Source organism: Vespa velutina, chromosome 9 (assembly GCF_912470025.1).
Source record: "Vespa velutina chromosome 9, iVesVel2.1, whole genome shotgun sequence".
Taxonomy (NCBI): domain Eukaryota; kingdom Metazoa; phylum Arthropoda; class Insecta; order Hymenoptera; family Vespidae; genus Vespa; species Vespa velutina.
In genome coordinates, this window is record NC_062196.1 from 2885673 (window position 1) to 2906657 (window position 20985).

A 20985-nucleotide genomic window follows, 5' to 3' on the forward strand; every position below is an offset into this window, starting at 1 on the left:
AATTTTAATTAAAAGAATAATTGTACGACGACGATATCATTCGAAAAATTTCATCAATGAAACACTTTTTTTTTATATTTATAAAATCGTTGAAATCAATCTACGTTCTACGATTAGTGTTTCTGCAACGAAATACATCTTTAAAATTGCGAGGAAGAGAAGAGAGAGAGAGAGAGAGAGAGAAAGAGAGAAAAAGAGAGAGTGAGTGAAAAAAAATGTCCTTAGACTTTGCCCTATTGCCACCAGTATATATTCTCTCGATAATCAAAATTTCGTAAATGTTAATTAGAAATGATCGATACGTTTATAAAAAATTTGCAGAATTTCATAATAATGTGTTTGGATTAACTGTTTTAGGATATCGCGTTATCATAAAAAAAATATTTAAATTATATTTTTCGTATTACATACGTACCATGAATTTTATTACACTTTTTCGATAAGATGATATATTTAACGTCGTTTTGTGAATTAATGAGAACGTGAGAAAAGAAATTTTAATTAAAAAAATAAATACACGACGGCGATATTCGTTCATTCGAAAAATTTCATCCATGAGACACTTATCTTTTTATACTTATAAAATCGTTAAAATCGTTAATAACATTTTAAGGATTACTTCGATTAACATTTTTATCAATAATATAATCAACGGCAAAACTTTTAAATTCTGTATCGTTCTTAACCTATATATGTTCGTGATATTAATAAACCATATGAAAATTGTATAAATAGTATGTTAATATATATTACATATATATTACCCCAGATTATTTTAATTAATATTCCGTTATATTAAACTTTCTTAATTTTTATTCACTATCACACAAGTTAATCTTTTTTTTTTTTTTTTTTTTTTTTTTTTTTTTTTTTTTTTTTATTTATTTATTTTTTTTTTAACACTCTTTATCACGAACCATTCCCGATCTTTATCCGCACGAATAAAGCAATATTTAATCAAATTACTTTCATAATCGTTCTCGCGTATATTAAACAAGTTTTTCGCGAAGGAAAATATGGTATAAAATGTACCGGTGAACGCGTGCGAGTTGTTCGTTTTCCGACTGACGAGTAAAGAGAAAGGATCGTTCTAGCTAGACGACTGGTACATACACGCGGCCCTGACACGCTGCTTGACATCGTCTTATCGGTGTTGTTACCGAGCTCGAATAAATTACGGAGAAGTTACACGAAAATCCCCGAATTATATATCTATGTACATATCTTTCTTAAAGGAAATACCTAAGTATATATTTCCCTTCTCTTTTCCCTTCCCTCTCTTAATATCATTAAATCACAGCACTTTTCGTACTAACACATACACGTATCTCAACTAAGATTAGTCATACATACATATGCATGTATGTGTGTGCGTGTTCTTACATCTGGATAACGTAAAACAAAAAATGAAAGATAATTAAAATAATTCATTTACTCGCATGAAATTGCTTTGTATAGATGATCGAACAACTGTATCATAACATCGAGAGTATAATCATCGAACACAAACACAGTGATTTACTCGATTTCACTCGCTTCAAACGCTTCATTATAATAATTAAATAACACTTTGCAGTAACACTTTACCTCGCAATATCTTCTTATGCTCGAACACAATTTAAAATGTTTATTATTGTTACTTTTCAATTACCGATTCTACTTTAAATAAGTAGAAAATCTTAGAATTACGACAATCGTTTTATGACGCCGTAGTTACTTTCTCTTACCGCGAAAATAACGGATTATTATGATTACTCTGACGTGATTCGTTATTGTTTCGCTTCATGGAAATCACGTGACCGATGTTTGTTGTCTGATGTTTATATTATTTAAAAATTATATGATTATATATATATATATATATATATATATATTAATCAAATGTTATATGATGTTATTACTGAATATATTATGAAATGATAATTAAATATATCATGTTGCTAGAAACTATAAATATTATAATGAAATATATCTTTTTATAATTCAAGAATAATTAAAACGTTTATACTACTAGCTTTATTATAACACATTGAGATATTTTCGTTTCAAAGTTAGTTACACCGTTAGACCACTAGTTGTCGCTGAAAGTCCTAAATCATGCCTGGCTCTACATTTGACACACAGTTACGTATGAGGTTAAGTGAGAACATTGTTAGTTACATACACGAGGCTCTAGCAACGAATTATAAATATAATATAATCTTAAAAATTTCTTATTTAATTTTTTTGTTCAATGTAAAAAATATTCAAAATAAATAAATTGATTCTATAAAAATACAAGTCCAGTATACAATTCTAAATTATTATTAAAATGATTAAGCACTTATATTTTGTGTAATTATTTGTTTGTTATTATAAGAAAAACTATCCAGATGAAAAGAAAGAAAACTGATGGATAATTTGTATGATGAAATGAAACATTTTTATAAGAAACAATAATAATGGCAAATCAATTTACATCTAATCTAGTAACGTTTATTATTAAAGCATATCAGTTACAAACATATTCATTATTATTGAGATACAGTATAAAATCAAAAATATGTTTATTTAATTTATTTACAATACAAATAATAAGAAAGTATTCTTTTCATACTTATAAATACAATGAATTTTATACAAAAAATATGTTTAACACATTTACAAGTGTATATACAAGCCATAATCAGTCATTAATTATTGATTTATCAAATATTCTTTCTATTGATAAGTATGAAGCATTAAAAATCTGGAAAGAAATCATTAAATATAAAGTATTAACAAGAGAAGAGACAATAAATATGATTACTGTTGCAAATAAAGCTGGTTTATCGGTATCTTCAATTGTCGAAAACCTGCCTATATTAATAAAAAACATTAACACCTTGGAAGAAAAGATCAGGTGTATTCAAAATCTTGACAGTGATATCACTGAAATGCTTCCATTGCTAAACATAAGCAGAAAGTATTTAGATATATTAATGTTTATTGAAGAAGAGAGAAGTCAAAATAAAAAAAATAAAATAAATAAAATCAAATATCTTGCAGATGAATTACAGGTAATTATAAAATTGAATCACTAATTTGAATTTAAGAATTTTATATATTTCCTATTTTGATCACTTATTTTATTATTTTTAATAAATTTGTATTTTTCAGTGTAGTGTACATACATTATGTAAATATATTGAAAACCAACCTACAGTAATAACAATTTCTATTAGAAGAATAAAAACAATTATAAAAATATTGAAAGGTAAAAAAAATTATTCAATAGATTATTTGTCATATTTATCATTTCATAATAGAAGTTAAATTTATATTATTTTCATTATTATTACAGAATTTGATTATGAATTAAAGGATATATTAGTCGCTCTTTGGATATTTAATTATAATGCAAGAACTATACACAGAAGGTCATCAATGATGCAAGCAGCAGGAATGCAAAACATAAAACCTTGGATAATTCGAAGTTCTGTACATGAATTACGCAAGTAAGTCTATTAAAATTATATTATTCAACAATTAAATATAATAAAAACTTGTTCCAGATATATCAAAAAATTAAGGAAACAACAAATGTTAAATGATATTTATGGTAGTCACGTAGATTTTTTAGTTAGAAAATTAAATATAACTGAAGATGAAGTTAGATTTTATATTAATAGATCTCCCGATTTATTAGATATACCAGTAAATAAAATGAATGAAGTAATAAACATACTGCAGAGATATGGATATAATGCTCAAGATATTTTAATGTGTCAACGTATTTTTTTACTTAGAACAACATTACTAGAAGAACGTCTTAAAATATTACAACAATTACGGGGAAAACATAGACTGTCATTAGTATATTGTAGTGCAAAGATCTTTGAAACTATAGTTAAATATACATTTAAACTTAATTCTAAAACAACATCTAATACTGATGATAAATAAATCTAATAAGTAACATGTAAATTTATTATATATGAATACAAAGTTGTTAAATGATATGATATAATTTATGTAATAAATTTATATATCTGAAATATTTTTTTATTATATCCTTTATGTTTAAAATAATGTTAACCAAATGTAAAACTATATATAACTAAAATATAATTAAAATATATTTGAGATAAATATATCTATATTATACAGGATTAATAATAAAAGTTTTGTAAAGGGATAATATATATGACACTAATGTAAGGATAGTACCATTTATTTATTACAAAATATTATTTGGATTGTACATGTATAATAGTATGTATAATAGTATGTAAAGAAAAATATTTTTATTATTTCTCTAATAAAACTTTCAATTATTCTAAATCACTTTTGCTGTCCTTGATTAACCCACTTTTTTTACACAACGTATATATATTTTGCATATGATCTTTATTGACAACAGCATGATGTTTATTTATAAGTTCAGTTTTTAAACAAAGGCCGATTATATCCGATCGTCCAATTATCTTTGTTCCAATTTCAAGAGTGTTTGTCCAAATTATATTACTCAAATGTAAAGAAACCTATATGTTAAAATGAATATAACACATATTATTACATACATGTACATATATATATTTTTTTTCCTTTTTTGATTAGTTAAAATATTTAGTTTATAATTGTTTTAAAAATAACTAACCTCCCCAATAATATATGAATATTGATTTAAATTCTTAACAAACCAATCATAAGCAATTTCATTAGCACAATTATTCCATTCATATTCATCATCGCATGGAGCTATGCCAACTAAAAAAATTTCTACTATATGTGCTGGCAATTTGGATAATTCTTCTGGCAACCACAATAATTTTTGGATCTAAAATTTAAAATTATAAATTATACATCTACACATACATATTATATTATATAACATTATATTATATATTATATAACTATCCATTTTTGTACTAAATACCTTAATATTGTTTAATATATTGCCAGTGTCAATACATCTTACATCTACATTTTCCATATTCTCAAAATGATTTCTTTTTCCATCTTTAATTTGTAAGACTTGTACTCTTTTGAAACTTTCTATTGAGTCTTCTAAGCCATAAATATCTCCTACGTTAACGATAGCAGACCTCTTCCTACATATGAGTTTAATGATTGAAGAATTCCAATTAAAATTATTGTAATTTTTTCGAAATGAATTTTTAATAAATTAATACCTGTTATCAATATTCCCATAAAAATTTTGAATTTTTGATGTAAGCATAATATACTCATTTTTTGAAAATTCTATCCTTTCCGAAGTATTTGCTTTTACATATTCTATCACTCTGGCTGAAAAATGACTTGCATTGTGTATATACGTAATTATAAATTTAACTTTATCTCCTCTGCAATAAGATAAAAATTTGTATACAGATCAGGTAATCTCTTGAATACTTGTATAAATGTTATGAATTTCTGTATATTAATTTTTATTTCTGTATTTAAGTTAATTCTGTTAATAAAAGACAATATTTTAAAAATTTGGCGAAAGCTAATAAATATAACTTACGTTTCTATTTCTGTCATTGGTGTATCGATGTCAGGAAGAATACAATGTCTAAATACACAAGAACTTTTGTTTGGACAAAATCCTAATGATTTCACTTTATCACATATAGGATATTCCCTTTTACATTTATCCAATGACATAGAAATACGCTATAAAAAATATTTATTTTTTTTTTTTTAATTTTAATATTTTATGAATTACTATATTTTTATTTATAAACTTCTAGATTTAAAAAAATATGATAACAATAAGACTTGATATAAGTAATATCCTTCTCTACCTCAATATTGAATAATACATGCTCTGATAATACTACACCCATTCGCTTCATCATATTAATTATACTTAAAAATTGTATATTATCATTTTCATTTACAAATATCGTAACTTTGCATTTAGTTGTTCTCTGTAAAATATAATAAACTATTTAACTATCTTACTCTATGTACATTATCAAGATATATTAGATACCTAATGATTTATAAAATTTAAGATAAATTACTATACTATACTAAAGAAAAAATTAACAATTTTCTTTTACTACCTTTTGTAAATTATTCATAAGTGTTGAAAATCTATAATTAAACTTTGTTTGTACATGTAATGAAACAGAATAGTGTATCAACCAATCCACATCTGTAATATCTAAATCAGATAAAACTTCATCAGTGGATATTATAATAGGATAATGATCAGGAACAGATACTTCCCATATTTCTTTAACAGCTGTACAATGTTAATAACAAAAAAATAAATATAGTATGATGAGAATATTCTTAAAGGTAAAATTGATCTATAATTTTTGTTTTTACTTTTACCAAACCTTGTATTTCAAACAGATGCTTTTTCTCATGAGCTAGAAGTGTTTGTCTATATTTCAATAAGAACGCGTTTAATTCTTCTGCTTCATCGATAGTTGTACATATAATCATAGTTTTTAACTTGTATTCATTATCCAATACATCTAAAAAATGTGCATTTATATACAAATGTTATTAATACCTTATTTTAAGATGAAATTCTTTTAAAAATAGATTTACCTAAAATCTTTTGAAGTTTAAATTTTGAGTTTATAAGATACATCTTCGGTTGAACAGATTTAAATATTACTGCTTCTAAAAATGAAGTAATACATATATATGGTTTATACATAACTTTCTGAACAAGTGTTCTTATTGGTGTAGTGAAATATCTCGCAGCAAAGATTATTTGCAATGGAAATAATTCGTCATTTTGATTTTCTCTATTTTTTATTATTTTATGTTTTCCAAATAATTCCACTATCTAAAACATCACAATACAAATAATATTTGATATCATATCATAATAATTATATTATATCATAAAAATTTGCCTTACAGAAGCATAATATTTATCTAATATCACATCTGCACTATCAAGAATTAAATGACAAAGACTATCAAAATTTAACAAATCTTTGTGTGTTCTTATAAATTGTGCTAAGAATCTTGGTGTTGAAACTAATATCTGACATCCATTGTATATTTCAGCCTAGAAACAATAAAGTTAATATAAATAAATCTTATTACAGACTTCACATATATGTAAGAAAATAAGAATCTACATGTATATTCTTACCGCCAGTAATCTGTATGATTTTCCAGTAAATGCTAAAACTGTGTTAATATTATCACAGCTTTGCAAAAATTCCAAGCAAAGTGAATGTACACTGAATGCTTCTGAAGATGATGAACATAGTATTAACACTGATGGTTTATTTCCTTCAGGCAACTGTATTGGAATATTTAAGTTCATTAACAAAGACATAAATATATCATTAATATGACTAATAAGTTAAATGTAACCATGATGCATACAAAAAAATATAATACATAATAGATAATAATTTTTTATATTAAATATAAAGCTTAAATGTAAGTTTCATTTACACTTAAACCAAAAAAATAAATTTATATTAAATAATTATATAATAATAATTACCGAATCTTGTGCAGCAAGTAAACCAGTAATAGCAAAAGTGTATCCAAACGTTTTACCACAATCTTTAGTTCCAATAGCAACCACATCTAGCTTTTGCTTTATAGCAGGCCAGATATATGATTGCATCTTCTTAGGTTTACTTGATTGCACTAATGAATCCCAAGCCTATATAAAAAGAAAAAATATACAATATTTTATATATTAAATAACAAAAATGTCTTCGTTAAAGTAAAAAGATATAAGAAAATATTTCTTTTCAGAAACACACCTGATGTATCTTTGCAGGAAATTGAGCGTCGGTAACAAAATTCAAAGTTTTACATAATATATTACTATATACTAATACTTTACTTGTACGGTTTTCTATTATCATATTTGAACATTTTTCATAGAACCTAAATATTATTGGTGTTAAATAAAAGTCTAATAATAAAAGATGAACAAAAATAATACACATACACATGTATTCTACTATATTATTGATGAATATTATTTACTGTTTTTCTCTTACCTTTCTTTATATTCAGCATTGCTTTCTCTGGAATGATATTTACTTAAATTTGCCGTATTATCCTTATTTTTATATAAATTACAATCATTTATTTTTTGTATATAATAAGTAGTAATATTATCCTTGGATTCTTTTTTAAACTTATTATTCGGTTCCTTTATTAATTTTAATAGATCTATACAGACAAAATATTTTATATATTATGTGATATAAATTTACATTTAATATGCTATATATAAAATATTATTGTAGTAAAAGAAAATTACCTCCTTTTAAATAAGTTGCATAACCATTTTCAGTTAGAGTTTTACTTAAACATATTATTTCATTATTTATAACAAGATATAATTCTCCATAATATTTTCCTTTCTCATCACAAACTAATCTATCAAAATATATTGTACTAGATGCAACAATTAATTCTTTTATAAATTTTATAGCTTTGGTTGTCCATTTATCTGTTATACTGTTTAAAATTAAGAAATATTAAGATAAGCATATACATATTTGTATTAAAGAAACAAATTTACTTACAACTGTATAAATTCATTTGTAGACTCTTTTTTCTTAATAATTGTAGGTACTATGTTATATATACCAATAACTGATGTTAAATACTTATCAGGTATAATATCATGTTGTAAAAAAATAAAATCATCTTTTAATAATGATAATGAAATCCCATAATCTACTAAGAGAACATTATATCTCATAGTTGTGGGATTAAGATGACCAATTATTCCTCTGCAAAACCATGCTGGAAGATCCACGTTTTGACTTGCTTTACCATGAATAATGACAAACTATAAAAATAAATATAGTATTTGATCTATTTGATATATATAATTATTAGAATATAAATATTTTAACTTACATCTCCTAAATTTAGTTCATCATTATTCTTTGAATTCAACTTTTTCTTTTTCATATATTTTATTAATTTTCTAGTGATAAGACTAGACTTTTCAATATAATTTTTAATTTCATATATTCTTATGTAATATGGATTCTTAACATTTGTAACTTTCACAGAAAATGATGTTTCTGGAATTACAACTTTACCTAAAATCATCAAAAAACATTACAGTGTTATAAGATTATATACATTTTTTATATCACAACAATGATGTATAAAAACGACTAACAATCGTCGTTACAAAATTCATCCTTTGAGCTCATCTTTGTTAAATGTAATAATTATTAATTAATAATAAAAATAAAAAACTATGCACTTGTTTCATTACATATACATAATCATAATTTCATAAAAATTTATTCAAAAACTATGAAATTATTAAGAATTTATTTAGAATGTATTTTAGCAGTTATTCAAAAGACTTTCCATGACATTTACAAAAACTCGCGAATTTAAGCTTCGATTTAAAAGACAGAATTTAAAAAAATTGATTTTTCGATTCTTAAACTATCAAGAAAAAGGAATATTGGCTAATCTATTCTATTTATTCTATCATATACTAACTATTCTATCATAAAGTTGACTATATTAATATAGTTAAATTCGTAATTTTTTCCTATCCTATCTTTATTTTATTTTTAAGTTATTTTTAAATAATTTAAATTTTGAATTCATGTTCTTTGTTTGTAGCGCTCTTCTCTGTCAACTTCACTCTTCTCTGAGATTAACCTGCACGCGTACTTCACTTGGAACATTAAACAAAATAGACATTACAAATATAGTAATTTAATTATCGATACTTTACACGTGTGTTTTATTTGGGCTTAATTGATAAATATTTACATTAAATTATACTTTTCATTTAACTTTATTAATCTAATTTTACATTATTTTATTATTTTTTTAATTTATTTAATTTATTTTATTATTTATATAATTAATTTATATTATTAATTTTATTTATTTTCTTATTTTTCTTATTTTTTATTTATTCCCTTGAATAATTTATTTTTGATAAGTTGGCAACCTATATATATATATATATGTATGTGTGTGTGTATGTATGTGTGGAAACGGGAGAAATCATACAATACAATAGTTCTGTGATTAGTCCTATTTATGAAATTATAAAATTAATTGAAATAAGAACTCAAAAAATGAAATTAGAATCTAGAAGTACAATTTCATTTTAAATAATTAATAAAAGTAAAAAGAAATTTGCTAGAATCATACGACGCAGTAAACAATAATTACATATGTCATACATACCCTCAATCTTTTAATTGTTGAAATCTGTATTTGGAAATTGTACTTCGAAATTTTTTAAATAGATATGAAATCGTGATTATATAATTAATATAATAATATTGATATTAAAATCATAAAGTAATATATTTATAGCATAAAATGGGAAATAAATCTAGTCTTCTTTTACGTGAAGAAGAAATAGCTCAAATTCAAGAAGCAACAGGATGTATGTATTGAAAAAATTATAACATTATTAAAATATTAACGTAGATGAAAAATAAGATCTTATTAAATACGTATGTGGTGTTTGTATCTATATATTTAATTACATTTCTATTGCATTTATTCTAGTTACTCCAAATCAAATTGAACGTTTGTATAGTCGATTTACTAGTCTGGACCGTGGAGACTGTGGTACATTAAGTCGAGAAGATTTTCTCAGAATTCCTGAACTTGCAATAAATCCTCTTGGTGAAAGAATAGTGAACGCCTTTTTTGATGAAAGTGGTAACGATAGAGTTAATTTTTTACAGTTCATGCAAGTATTAGCACATTTTAGGCCAATCAAGAAAAACAGTCCTAATAGATTAAACTCGAGGCAGGAAAAATTAAAATGTACGTAGTACTATTAATTGTTTTAGATGTTTTGCAAATTCACTCATATTTATTATTTATATAAGCAATTTGATTAATAAATACTAAAAACTATAATTAACAAATCATAACAATTATTTAATAATTTATATTTATAGTTGCTTTTAAAATGTACGATTTGGATAATGATGACTTAATATCTAAAGATGAATTATTGGCTATTTTGCATATGATGGTTGGAGCTAATATTAGGTAGGAAGTATATATGATATTTACAAATAAGTAAATTTGGATCACTATATAAATATATACATATGAGTATGTCTCTATACATATATAGTGAGGAACAACTCACCAGCATTGCAGAACGTACGATTCTTGAAGCTGATGAAAATGGAGATGGTATGATATCTTTGGAAGAATTTTGCAAGGTACTGGAACGAACAGATGTTGAACAAAAAATGTCTATAAGATTTCTTAGCTAAATTTATTACTATATATTCTAAAAGATTTTCTTTGTTAATAATGTTAAAAATATGAAAATAAAAAAGAAAAATAAACAAATAAGTATTAAAATATGTAATATAATATATATCTTCTCTGTTTCTTTATCTTTAATGAATATTACATTTTTATATAATAATCTTTCTATAATTTATATGCATATTATATCCTGTTTGTGTTACATATTATCTATATGTTAAGCATTATAAATAACAAAAATTTTTAAATATGGCATAATGTAAGAAAGCAAACAATTGGAATAATATTAACAATATTCTATATTATTAATACAATCTTATATTTATATGAACAACAATTATTGATCTTTAAAACCATAAGACAAAAAAATACATTATATGGATTGTTGTATACATTTAAGTTTTAAATAAATTGCATGTTTCAAAATTCTTTTTGACAAATTTACAAAACTTATTTTATATATTTAATATACTTGATATTCCATCAAATATAAAAAATTAATGATTCTTAATAATGCTAGTGAGGTTAGAAATTGTATAATGCGCATGTATAGAAATTAATAATTCTAAGATAGATAGTCATATAAGATTTATGCTGTAGAAGAAACAGCCAACTTCTTTAAATGTTCCATGAATACTTGCAGACTGACATCATCAGTTAAAACAGGAGCTCCACTTTCCTAAACGGTAATTTATTAAATTAGTAACAAAACTAAAAAATAATTTATAAGATAAGATCATAAGTTTAACCCTCAACCTTAAACATAGAAATGCTAAAAATTTTTTATGAAAAACATCAATTTATATGTATTTTACATATACATATAGATAGTATGTACATATAAAAACATATTTATATAAAGCTGTGTCATATTAGCATATTAAGCAATAGATTTATTAATTATTAATATTATATGAACTACTAAAGTGCAAAAATTCTATTTTTAGCATTGCATGTATCTCAACATACTTATCGTATTATATTCATGTAGATTGAAAAGAATGTTATATGTAGATAAATATGAAAAATACTGCTAAATGATAAATAATATAATAAATTTTGTGTGTGTGATATCTTAAGTAAAATGATAAATAATTTCGATACGTTATTTTTGAAATTATCACAATTAAAAAATTTGACAATATTTCACGAAAGTCCACCACCAAAGCATTGAAGTCTTATAAAAAAAAAGCAATTTAATAATGAGTTGAAAAACACACCCCACTGGGTAACGGCATCCCCTGGTTCACAGGATCGTGGTGACAAAAAAAAATATTAGTTACATATGATTGATATATGCTAAAACTTTTGCATATATGAGGACAATATATGTAATAACAAGGAAACTTTATGAACTCATTAAACTATAACTTTGATATTACTTAATACAAAATTAAAATAATCAAATATAAAATAAAACAAAATTCTTTTATGAACTTACCGCTCCATAGGCATACATATTGTTATGAGTTTGACTGGGATTTACTTTGCTCAACAAGAATCTTGCTTGCGAGCCTCCTTGTTCTGTATCAATATACCTAGGTGCTGGAAATCTTCCACTAAGTATTTCAGCAGCATCATCAACTGGTGCTGCTAATAACTGACGGAAATTCTCATATTCTGGTAAATCTTGATATTTTAACTGTCGCCATTGTGCTATAGTCTATTGAAAAAAATATTACTTATACTTTACTTGTTATAATGCATATAACAACAATATATGATACTACACATATATATATATGAGATTATAACAGAAAAATATTTATACTTCTCCATGAAATATGAGGATCTGGAAAAATGTGTCCATCAATAAAATTCTATCTGGTTGAATTGACGAAGTATCAAGTAACACGGGTTCAGGTGGACCACCAAATCCATAACTATATAAAATGGGTTGCACCATTATCAAAGAATTTGTCAAGTCTTCTCGCATTAGCATGTGTCTATTATAAAAGTGAATTTAATAACATGTAACATAGAAAAAATAATAAATAAATGTAACAGAAATAACTTTACCTATAAAAGCTTGTTTCATCTGGTGAATTGTTAAATACTTGTAAAAATTGGGATCTACGTAAATGATACATAAATTGTGGATATAATGAAAAGTTCTCTGCGAGTCTAAAACTATTTGGATCATCTTTAGAATATTCACCAAACTTTTGACACTGTAATTTATAAATAATAAATTTTTATATTTTATGTAATATTAGAGAGTTATGACGTTAAAATAATAATTAAGAAATAATTACAAGTCTTATAAGCATTCTGTCTACCCATCTTAGAACATCAGGACCATCATCACTTTCAGCTTTAAAGACAGCTAAACGTGACATAAGAACTGCAGCTGCTTCTTGATCAAAGCCTGCACTTATATGATGCAATGATGTAGATGAATCTGCCCAACTATGATTAAAAATATTATAAACGAAACAAAAAAAAAACAAACAAAATACAAAATTTATACAATGATAATACATACTTTCTAGCTATAGTTGTAACTCTAATTCTTCTTTGTCCACTACTATGTTGATATTGTGTAATGAATTGAATGCAACCTCTTCCACCCTGTGGAATTGGCGCAGTATGTTGATTTACAACTTCAAAGAAAATTGCTGTTGTGGTCGATGGTGTTAAAGAACAGAATTTCCATTGGCATGTACCACCTAAACCAACTTCTTGCTCTCCTACACTAGATCCCTTTATACCCAAAGAAACGCACGGTCCAATAGCACCGGAAACTTTAAGTTCTCGCGATGTTTTAACTTCCAAAGTAGCATTAAATGCCATTTTTAAATCACCTTTAGCATCCTTTGTGAATACTCTTTGAAATGTTTGTTTGAAAAGGGATGAATTAAATGAATCTCCCATTACCATGTGGCCTCCCGTTGAATTACAACACTGTCTCATTTCTAATAATCCAGTTTGATCAAGAGCACATGAATAAATATCAATTATATGACCATTAGTGGCAGCACGAGAAGCAAGACCATCATAATGTTTAGTAGCTTTTTTCATATGCTTGGCATTATCCTTTTGAATGTCATGATGTGATCTAATGGGTTGACGAAGATCATCTGTCACAACTTGACCAGGACCTTGAGAACATGGTCCACCAACAAAGAGCATAATTCTAAAAAATTATTTATGTTATAATAAAGAATATATATAAGACTGTTATCTCATTATTGTCAATAATACTATTTCATTACCTAGCTCCAGTATTTGCATAGCTAGCTTCCAAAAGTCCTGTAGCAACAGCTAATGCCATACCAGTTGAACGCAATGGACGTTTTCCTGGTCCAACTGGCCAAGGATCACGTTGCAACTCTCCAAGTAAATCTGTTAAGCTCATATCACATTTATGTACTGGTTGTAAAAATCGATTAGCCGGTGGTAAGGGCTGTCCACCAGAACCTCTCTGTTGATTTGGATTTTGACCAGGTATTGGTCTACCAATACCTAATTCATTAAAAACAATGATAAATAAAATAAATTTGAATAAAAAACATATTAGATAGTTTAATACCAACCAAGCATATCTTGAACCTGTTTTGGCTGTAAATCTTTAGTACCACGGAATACATAACTTTTGCTACATCCTTCACAACCTAACTCATGCACTTGAACCATCCTTCCAAAAGTGATAAGACCAATTAGAGCATTAGGTGGAAGCAAAGATAAAGACATCTGAAGTGAATCCTTAAGTGCACCTAACTCTTCATCATCCATACATGTATCAACAACAAGTAAAAAGATAGGAGGGAGACATTGTGCTCTCTAAAGAAATAGTATAAAAAAAAAATAAATGTTTAAGTTTATAAAGAAAAGTATTTTTAATCGTAAATAAAGATATTTTTACCATTATAGTATATTCGATTGTTGAAAACATAGGAATTAGTTCAGCTGGCTGATGTTGTTCTGAAATAGCTGCATATTGTGGTGGAAACTAAATAAACATAAAAATGTTTTATAGCCATAAATAAATAAAATAAATTCAGTTATGATTAGATGAATATTTTATATAAATGTAATTTCTTACAGGGTTTCTTCCAAAACATAAATTGCAGACCCATAGTTTTGCACGATAATCTACTTGACATAATGGATTTAAAATTGCTCTACATGTAGACCTAGTACACAAAACTGGATCATATTGAATAGGTGGTAAATCGGGACGTTCTTTAATAGGTTGATAAAGTGTTCCTAAGGGAACAACAAGCCTAGTAGCATCAATACGTGATGATGGCCAGACATTCCAAGTAAAACGAACCCCATCGCGATCCTCATTTTGTTGAATAAAATCTTCATAGGTTGTCATGTTGCTATGATTATAAAAAAAAATCGTCCATCATTTCATGCACTATTTATATTTATTTAATAATTTTATTTCATATCTTTGTTCAAATTATTTATTATAGGTTAAAGATTTCAACTTACTTTTTTTTTACAACTGAATTTATTTCTTTAAATTCTTGTAATTCTGTAAATGCGTGATATTTTTATTAAATATTCATATTTATTTTATATCAGTTTATAAAATTCGAAAGTATGTAATATCAAATCGAGAACCGCATAACTCGTGCTGTCATTTCAGCCACGTCACTCGTAACACATTGCTTTACGGTTATCATAAACGCATGCGCAGAAATGCCAATCTTAAAGGATATTTTCAAATATTAATAGGTATTTTTATTAAATGTAAAATTCCTTATATTAGAATTTCATTTAAAGATATCTTGATTTTATTTATAAATCTTACATTATTTCTTATCAAATCTTATATTATTTCATTTTAGATACATAAAAATAAATTATAAATAAATTTTTTAATAAACATATTTTCTTTAGTTTTTATATTTTTCTTTATTGTACATTTCTATTTATCTCTAAATTAGTAAACATTTTTATGTATACATGAACATCATACACATTTTTAAAAAAATCGACATCAGCGCACCTACAAAAATAAGTGAAAACAAAGTTGAAACTCCCTATACGAATCTGATCTAGTTTAATCTCTTTAATTGCAAACGTGTTTCAGAAATGGTTGTGGACGAAAAAATTACGGATTTAAATAACGAAAATGAAGTGCAGGATACAATGGTATCGAAAGAAAAGAAAACATATTCTTTAGAAAGTATCCTTTTACAATATTATTATAATAACTTAACTTAAACAAATAAAATATATCCATATGTTATTTTCTAACCTTTTCCTGAACTAGAAATAATGTAATAGTTAATTAATTTATTTAATAATAATATTACAAAAATTTGTTATATATGAACTATATTCATAACTGTATATTGAATTCCAATGTGTATTGAATCACAATAATTTGATAAAAAATTATTATTACTACTACTTATTTTTAATATCAATATTTCTTATCCTTAATACATTGATAGTTCTAAAAATTATTAAAGAAGCTCAACAACAACATGGACTGAGACATGGTGATTATCAAAGATACAGAGGTTACTGTTCAAGGAGACTTAGACGTTTGCGTAAAGTTCTTAAAGTTCCGCAAGGTGATAGACGTCACTTTAAAAGAAAAGATATTACAGGAGCAATGGTTAGCGATGACAAATTTCTACAAGTTCCGTTAATGCTCTCTGAGCGTGCTTGGAGTTATGCAATGCAGTTAAGACAAGAATCCAATACAGAACTACGGAAGAAGTTCCATTTAGTATCAAGATTAAGAAAAGCTGCTATGTATTCTTTACAATTGCAAGAATTGATAGAAGTATGTATATAGATATTAGAAAAATGAAAATATTATAAATATTTTTATAATTATGATAATATCAATGTTTCAGAATATAAACAGCGATGCTCGTACTAAACTAGAAGCACAAGCATATGTAGCTTGGATGCATGGATCATTGCATTTTGAATTGCAGTTATGGAAAGGTGCAATGGAAAATTTACAAAAAGCTCAAGTGGTTTATGGAAAACTAGCTTCTGCTTTGTCAGAAAATGAACGATTGATGTACAATGCACGCGTTGAAGAACTTGCACCAAGTCTTAGATATTGTGCCTATAACATAGGAGATACTACTGCCATTGATGATCTTATGCAGATGAGAGGACAATTAAGCGGAGAGCTATTAGCTGGATTAGATTCATTGATTGCTCAAACACGTGAAAAGCAAGCAAATACTGAAGAAGTTACATGGCGTGGTAAATCATGTGGTATTGTGCCTCCCAGAGCTGCTGGCTTACTGATAGCAGATTCTAGATTGAATCAAACATTGGAAAAGACAGCAACTAATCAAGCTAAGATTGATCTTTTAGAAGCACATCTTATAGATTGCAAAGATGCAATTGTAGCTGTGCGAGATTTCTTTAAAAATGAATTAAAAAACAAAGATAATGACAAAGTATCTCCATCTCAACATTTAGTTACCTATTTACAATATATCCGATTATCTCGTACATTAGAACGTAATTTAGCACTAGTAAAAGTAGCTGAAGAATCTGAGAAGGCTAAACCTCAGGATATTGTAAGATTGTATGAAGCTGCATTGCACAATCTAGTTGAAATATCACAATTACAAGATGATAAAGAATTTGCACTCGAACAAGAAGCTAAAACTAAAGCTTACAGAGCTTTTAGATGTTTTTATATGGCACAATCTCTAGCTAATCTTCATCGGTGGCGTGAAGCAATGGCATTATATCAGCGATCTTTACAACATGTAAAAGATGCTCTTCAACATATCAATATCTTACCCATTGATTTAAAAGAAGCTTTGAATAAGTTAGAAACATCAATTGAAGGTGCTCAATATGCTGCTCATGCTCATAGTGTTTTGGAGGATGGTCAAGATGAAGAATCAGGGACAAATAAATTCACGAAAAGCAAGAAACCATTATATGAACGGCTTCATGAATACAGAGAAGATAGTGCATTACTTACAAAACAACCCAATGTTTATAAACTACCACCAGCAATGCAGAGCATTCCTTGTAAACCATTATTTTTTGACTTAGCTTTCAATATGGTTGAATTTCCAGATTTAAGTGACAAACTTGGCGATCAAGTTAAGAAGGGAGGACAAGCTGGTCTTACAGGCTTTGTTAAGGTTATCTGGGGATGGGGAAACAAATAAGATCACATTTGAAATGATTATTGCTCGTGCAATATCTTTTGGTTACATATTAATTTTCAACATCTATTATTTACATATGAATCATGTCTTTATATTCTATCAATTAGTAAATTAGAAAAGAATAAAAAAATGTATGTACAAACTGAGCATTCTTTATCTAAAATTTGTCCATTCTTTCTCTTTTGCTCTTGCTTTCTGCTTCTCTCTCTCTCTCTCTCTCTCTCTCTCTCTTTCTCTCTTTCTCTCTTTGTAGAATCCTATATTCGATCTTCGATACTTACGAAACATATTCTAATAAATTTCGTATTAGCGACGTTGTAAGAAGTGAAATCTCTCGTGATTGTGTGAAAAAAAAATTTCGTTAATTTTGCAGAAATAGAAATAAAAATAAAGATAGAAAGAAAGAAAAAGAGACAGAGAAAAAGAATCTTCTCTGTCGTCATCATTTAAAGGATACAACAGTGATGAAAAGTGGGTTGAGGACGATCATGTCGAGCTGTAATGTATTATGTATATATAATCCTTTCACTAATCCTTTTTTCTTCGTTTCTCTCTCTCTCTCTCTCTTTCTCTCTTTCTTGCTCTTCACAAAAATTATAAATTTGCGGTGCGTTTCTCTTAAAAATTATTAAAAAATTTTATGTAGTTTATAAAATTCAACTAGTGATGATTTGTTATGTAAAATATAAGTACATTAATATTTAGTTAGATATACAAAGGAAAGATATTAGAAAATCATTGAAATATGTAGCTTTTCGTTCGGTAGTACTTGCATTATATAATCTAGATTTAGATTTCGATAGTTAACAAGTAATACCGACACAGGTCTCACCACGTGGAGGTTTTGAAGACCCACGAGTGACTCTATTTTAAAATTCGCGTTCGCGTGATAATTTAATCGAATTTTCGAGTAAATAAAACGAAGTCCTCGCTAAAACTTTTAATCGCATTCGCAAACACCCACGCTTATGTCCGCCGACACGTGCACGTGTATTTTTACCATCTTACTCGTATTCCCGTGTAAACATCAACGATGAACCGAGCCATTCGACGATATTCCGAATCTTCGCTGGCCAAATATCCGATCGCAGATGAATTCATTCCTCGATGATCGAGATTAGAAAAGAAGAGAAAGAGAAGAAAAAAAAGATAGAACGTGTGCATACGTGACAATGACGAAATTCAAAACAAGAGATGGACATATTAAATATCACTCCAACCGAGCAAATCTAGAGTACCAAAAACAAGCTCGATTTTTGCGTACTGAAAAAAGAAGATTCATCCAAAGGTCAAAACTGAAGGACCCTTTCCAAGGATCCCACCCAAGAGCTCTACACGATGCTGAGACAGCAGCCCGTACAAAGGCCGACACCCATGAATCCCATCTAACACTTATAAATAATTATTAATAAGAGTAGATAAAAATAAATGGGAAAAATGGCGAGCATAAATGGGATAGAAAAATTTTCTATGCATTTCTTTAAGAAATTATTTTAGAATTCTAGTATATCCAATCTATATTTATCTATTCAAATATGATTAGTAATGTAAAATATAAGTACTTTAATGTTCAGTTAGAATTAAATTGAAAAGATATTCTTGAAGTATGCAACCATTTGCTCGATAATATTTACATACCATATAATATATCGCAAGTACTATAGCCGAGGTTTCACCACGTGGAGGTTGCTGCATCTGGATACCTATTAATGGCTACCCATATAAAAATCTAAGTCTGTATTCAACACGGTCAATTTTAAAATGATAGTATATGTATTAATCGATATGATAATATATATAAATAATATTTGTAATGTTGCTAAGAATGTTGTAATATTTAAATAATAGTTAATTGTAGTTCATGTACTTCGTACATTGTTCGAATATTAGTAAAATATTAGTTTAAAAATAAAATTGTATTTATTTTATATTAATCGTGTCTTACGATCTTTATATTAATTATTTTTTATCGAATGATCACTAAAGTTAATTCACGAAACTTCACTGTCTTTTATAAATACAGTTTATGCGATTATTAAAAGAGCAAAACACTTTGCGAATAAATATTGATTCTAAAGATTGCATTGTACACAGTTGATGCAAAAACACTTATTGTTTAAATAGCGAAACGCGAACGATCAAACACTACTTCTACTTCATAATATTTTCATTTTAACGATACCAACACTCGATTACTTCATTGGTACGCGCGTGATTGCAATGAAGTTCTGAAACAGAAAAATACAAACATAATTAGTATTGAAATTTTAAATTAAAATTATTCTAAATTTCCCATGCTTTACAATCTTTGCGACATTGAATATGAATTTCCTTATTTTTACCATAAAATCATTTATTCAAAGGATGATCGAGTAAGCTTTTCCGTCCAAACATCGTGAAATGCATTTCTTTGCATTTGGAATGGCTTAAAAAATATCATACCCCCTTCAACGTGATATGAAAATCAGTAGTGGGAGTACGAGCTTGTTCTCTTTTGCCACAAATTTTGAGGAGCGCCACAGTAGAAAACTTTTTCTTTATGAAAAATGTCAAAAACAAATTTACGTCAACAACGACAACAGACGTAATTCTTGATCAATTTTGATGGACAAGGTCTCACTTTAAAAACGAAGTTTAATCTAGAATCTTGTTTTCCCGAATT

At 26.6% G+C, this 20985-nt stretch overlaps 5 protein-coding genes across 11 annotated transcripts; 3 read left to right on the top strand and 2 right to left on the bottom strand.

Annotated features, from left to right (window-relative positions):
- Positions 1–2318: 2318 nt before the first annotated feature.
- LOC124951717 (transcription termination factor, mitochondrial) lies at positions 2319–4025 on the top strand. Its single transcript, XM_047500523.1, has 4 exons — positions 2319–3038; positions 3139–3235; positions 3323–3476; positions 3534–4025. Exons 1-4 carry the CDS (start codon positions 2442–2444, stop codon positions 3922–3924), a joined length of 1239 nt encoding a protein of 412 aa, XP_047356479.1. The 5' UTR covers positions 2319–2441; the 3' UTR covers positions 3925–4025.
- A 151-nt stretch (positions 4026–4176) lies between these two features.
- Positions 4177–11366, bottom strand: LOC124951520 (putative ATP-dependent RNA helicase TDRD12). 4 transcript variants are annotated; one of them, XM_047500031.1, is made up of 18 exons: positions 10455–11366; positions 8836–9023; positions 8496–8764; positions 8228–8427; positions 7962–8136; positions 7719–7845; positions 7451–7615; positions 7088–7240; positions 6848–7000; positions 6529–6772; positions 6312–6452; positions 6033–6214; positions 5769–5894; positions 5489–5637; positions 5154–5324; positions 4898–5072; positions 4619–4798; positions 4177–4502 (listed from the first exon to the last, which is right to left on the bottom strand). In XM_047500031.1, exons 2-18 carry the CDS (start codon positions 8887–8889, stop codon positions 4293–4295), a joined length of 2874 nt encoding a protein of 957 aa, XP_047355987.1. In that variant the 5' UTR covers positions 8890–9023; positions 10455–11366; the 3' UTR covers positions 4177–4292. The 4 variants fall into 4 exon arrangements, with proteins under 4 accessions (XP_047355987.1, XP_047355986.1, XP_047355984.1 ...); XM_047500030.1 differs by lacking the exon at positions 10455–11366 and adding an exon at positions 9442–9779; XM_047500028.1 differs by lacking the exon at positions 10455–11366 and adding an exon at positions 9107–9779.
- Positions 9582–11262, top strand: LOC124951522 (calcineurin B homologous protein 1). 2 transcript variants are annotated; one of them, XM_047500036.1, is made up of 5 exons: positions 9582–9658; positions 10279–10351; positions 10477–10740; positions 10878–10971; positions 11060–11262. In XM_047500036.1, exons 2-5 carry the CDS (start codon positions 10285–10287, stop codon positions 11202–11204), a joined length of 570 nt encoding a protein of 189 aa, XP_047355992.1. In that variant the 5' UTR covers positions 9582–9658; positions 10279–10284; the 3' UTR covers positions 11205–11262. The 2 variants fall into 2 exon arrangements, with proteins under 2 accessions (XP_047355992.1, XP_047355993.1); XM_047500037.1 differs by lacking the exon at positions 9582–9658 and having other exon boundaries at positions 9906–10351; positions 10477–10632.
- Positions 11367–11502: 136 nt separating the features above from the next.
- Positions 11503–15833, bottom strand: LOC124951521 (protein transport protein Sec23A). 3 transcript variants are annotated; one of them, XM_047500032.1, is made up of 12 exons: positions 15646–15833; positions 15248–15530; positions 15068–15154; positions 14739–14985; positions 14418–14667; positions 13688–14338; positions 13458–13611; positions 13222–13373; positions 12974–13148; positions 12644–12865; positions 12423–12443; positions 11503–11881 (listed from the first exon to the last, which is right to left on the bottom strand). In XM_047500032.1, the coding sequence occupies exons 2-12, from the start codon at positions 15524–15526 to the stop codon at positions 11792–11794; spliced, it is 2328 nt and encodes a 775-aa protein (XP_047355988.1). In that variant the 5' UTR covers positions 15527–15530; positions 15646–15833; the 3' UTR covers positions 11503–11791. The 3 variants fall into 3 exon arrangements, with proteins under 3 accessions (XP_047355988.1, XP_047355989.1, XP_047355990.1); XM_047500033.1 differs by having other exon boundaries at positions 15642–15833; XM_047500034.1 differs by lacking the exon at positions 12423–12443.
- A 364-nt stretch (positions 15834–16197) lies between these two features.
- LOC124951635 (signal recognition particle subunit SRP68) lies at positions 16198–18465 on the top strand. Its single transcript, XM_047500339.1, has 3 exons — positions 16198–16345; positions 16617–16954; positions 17028–18465. The coding sequence occupies exons 1-3, from the start codon at positions 16252–16254 to the stop codon at positions 18321–18323; spliced, it is 1728 nt and encodes a 575-aa protein (XP_047356295.1). The 5' UTR covers positions 16198–16251; the 3' UTR covers positions 18324–18465.
- Positions 18466–20985: the final 2520 nt, after the last annotated feature.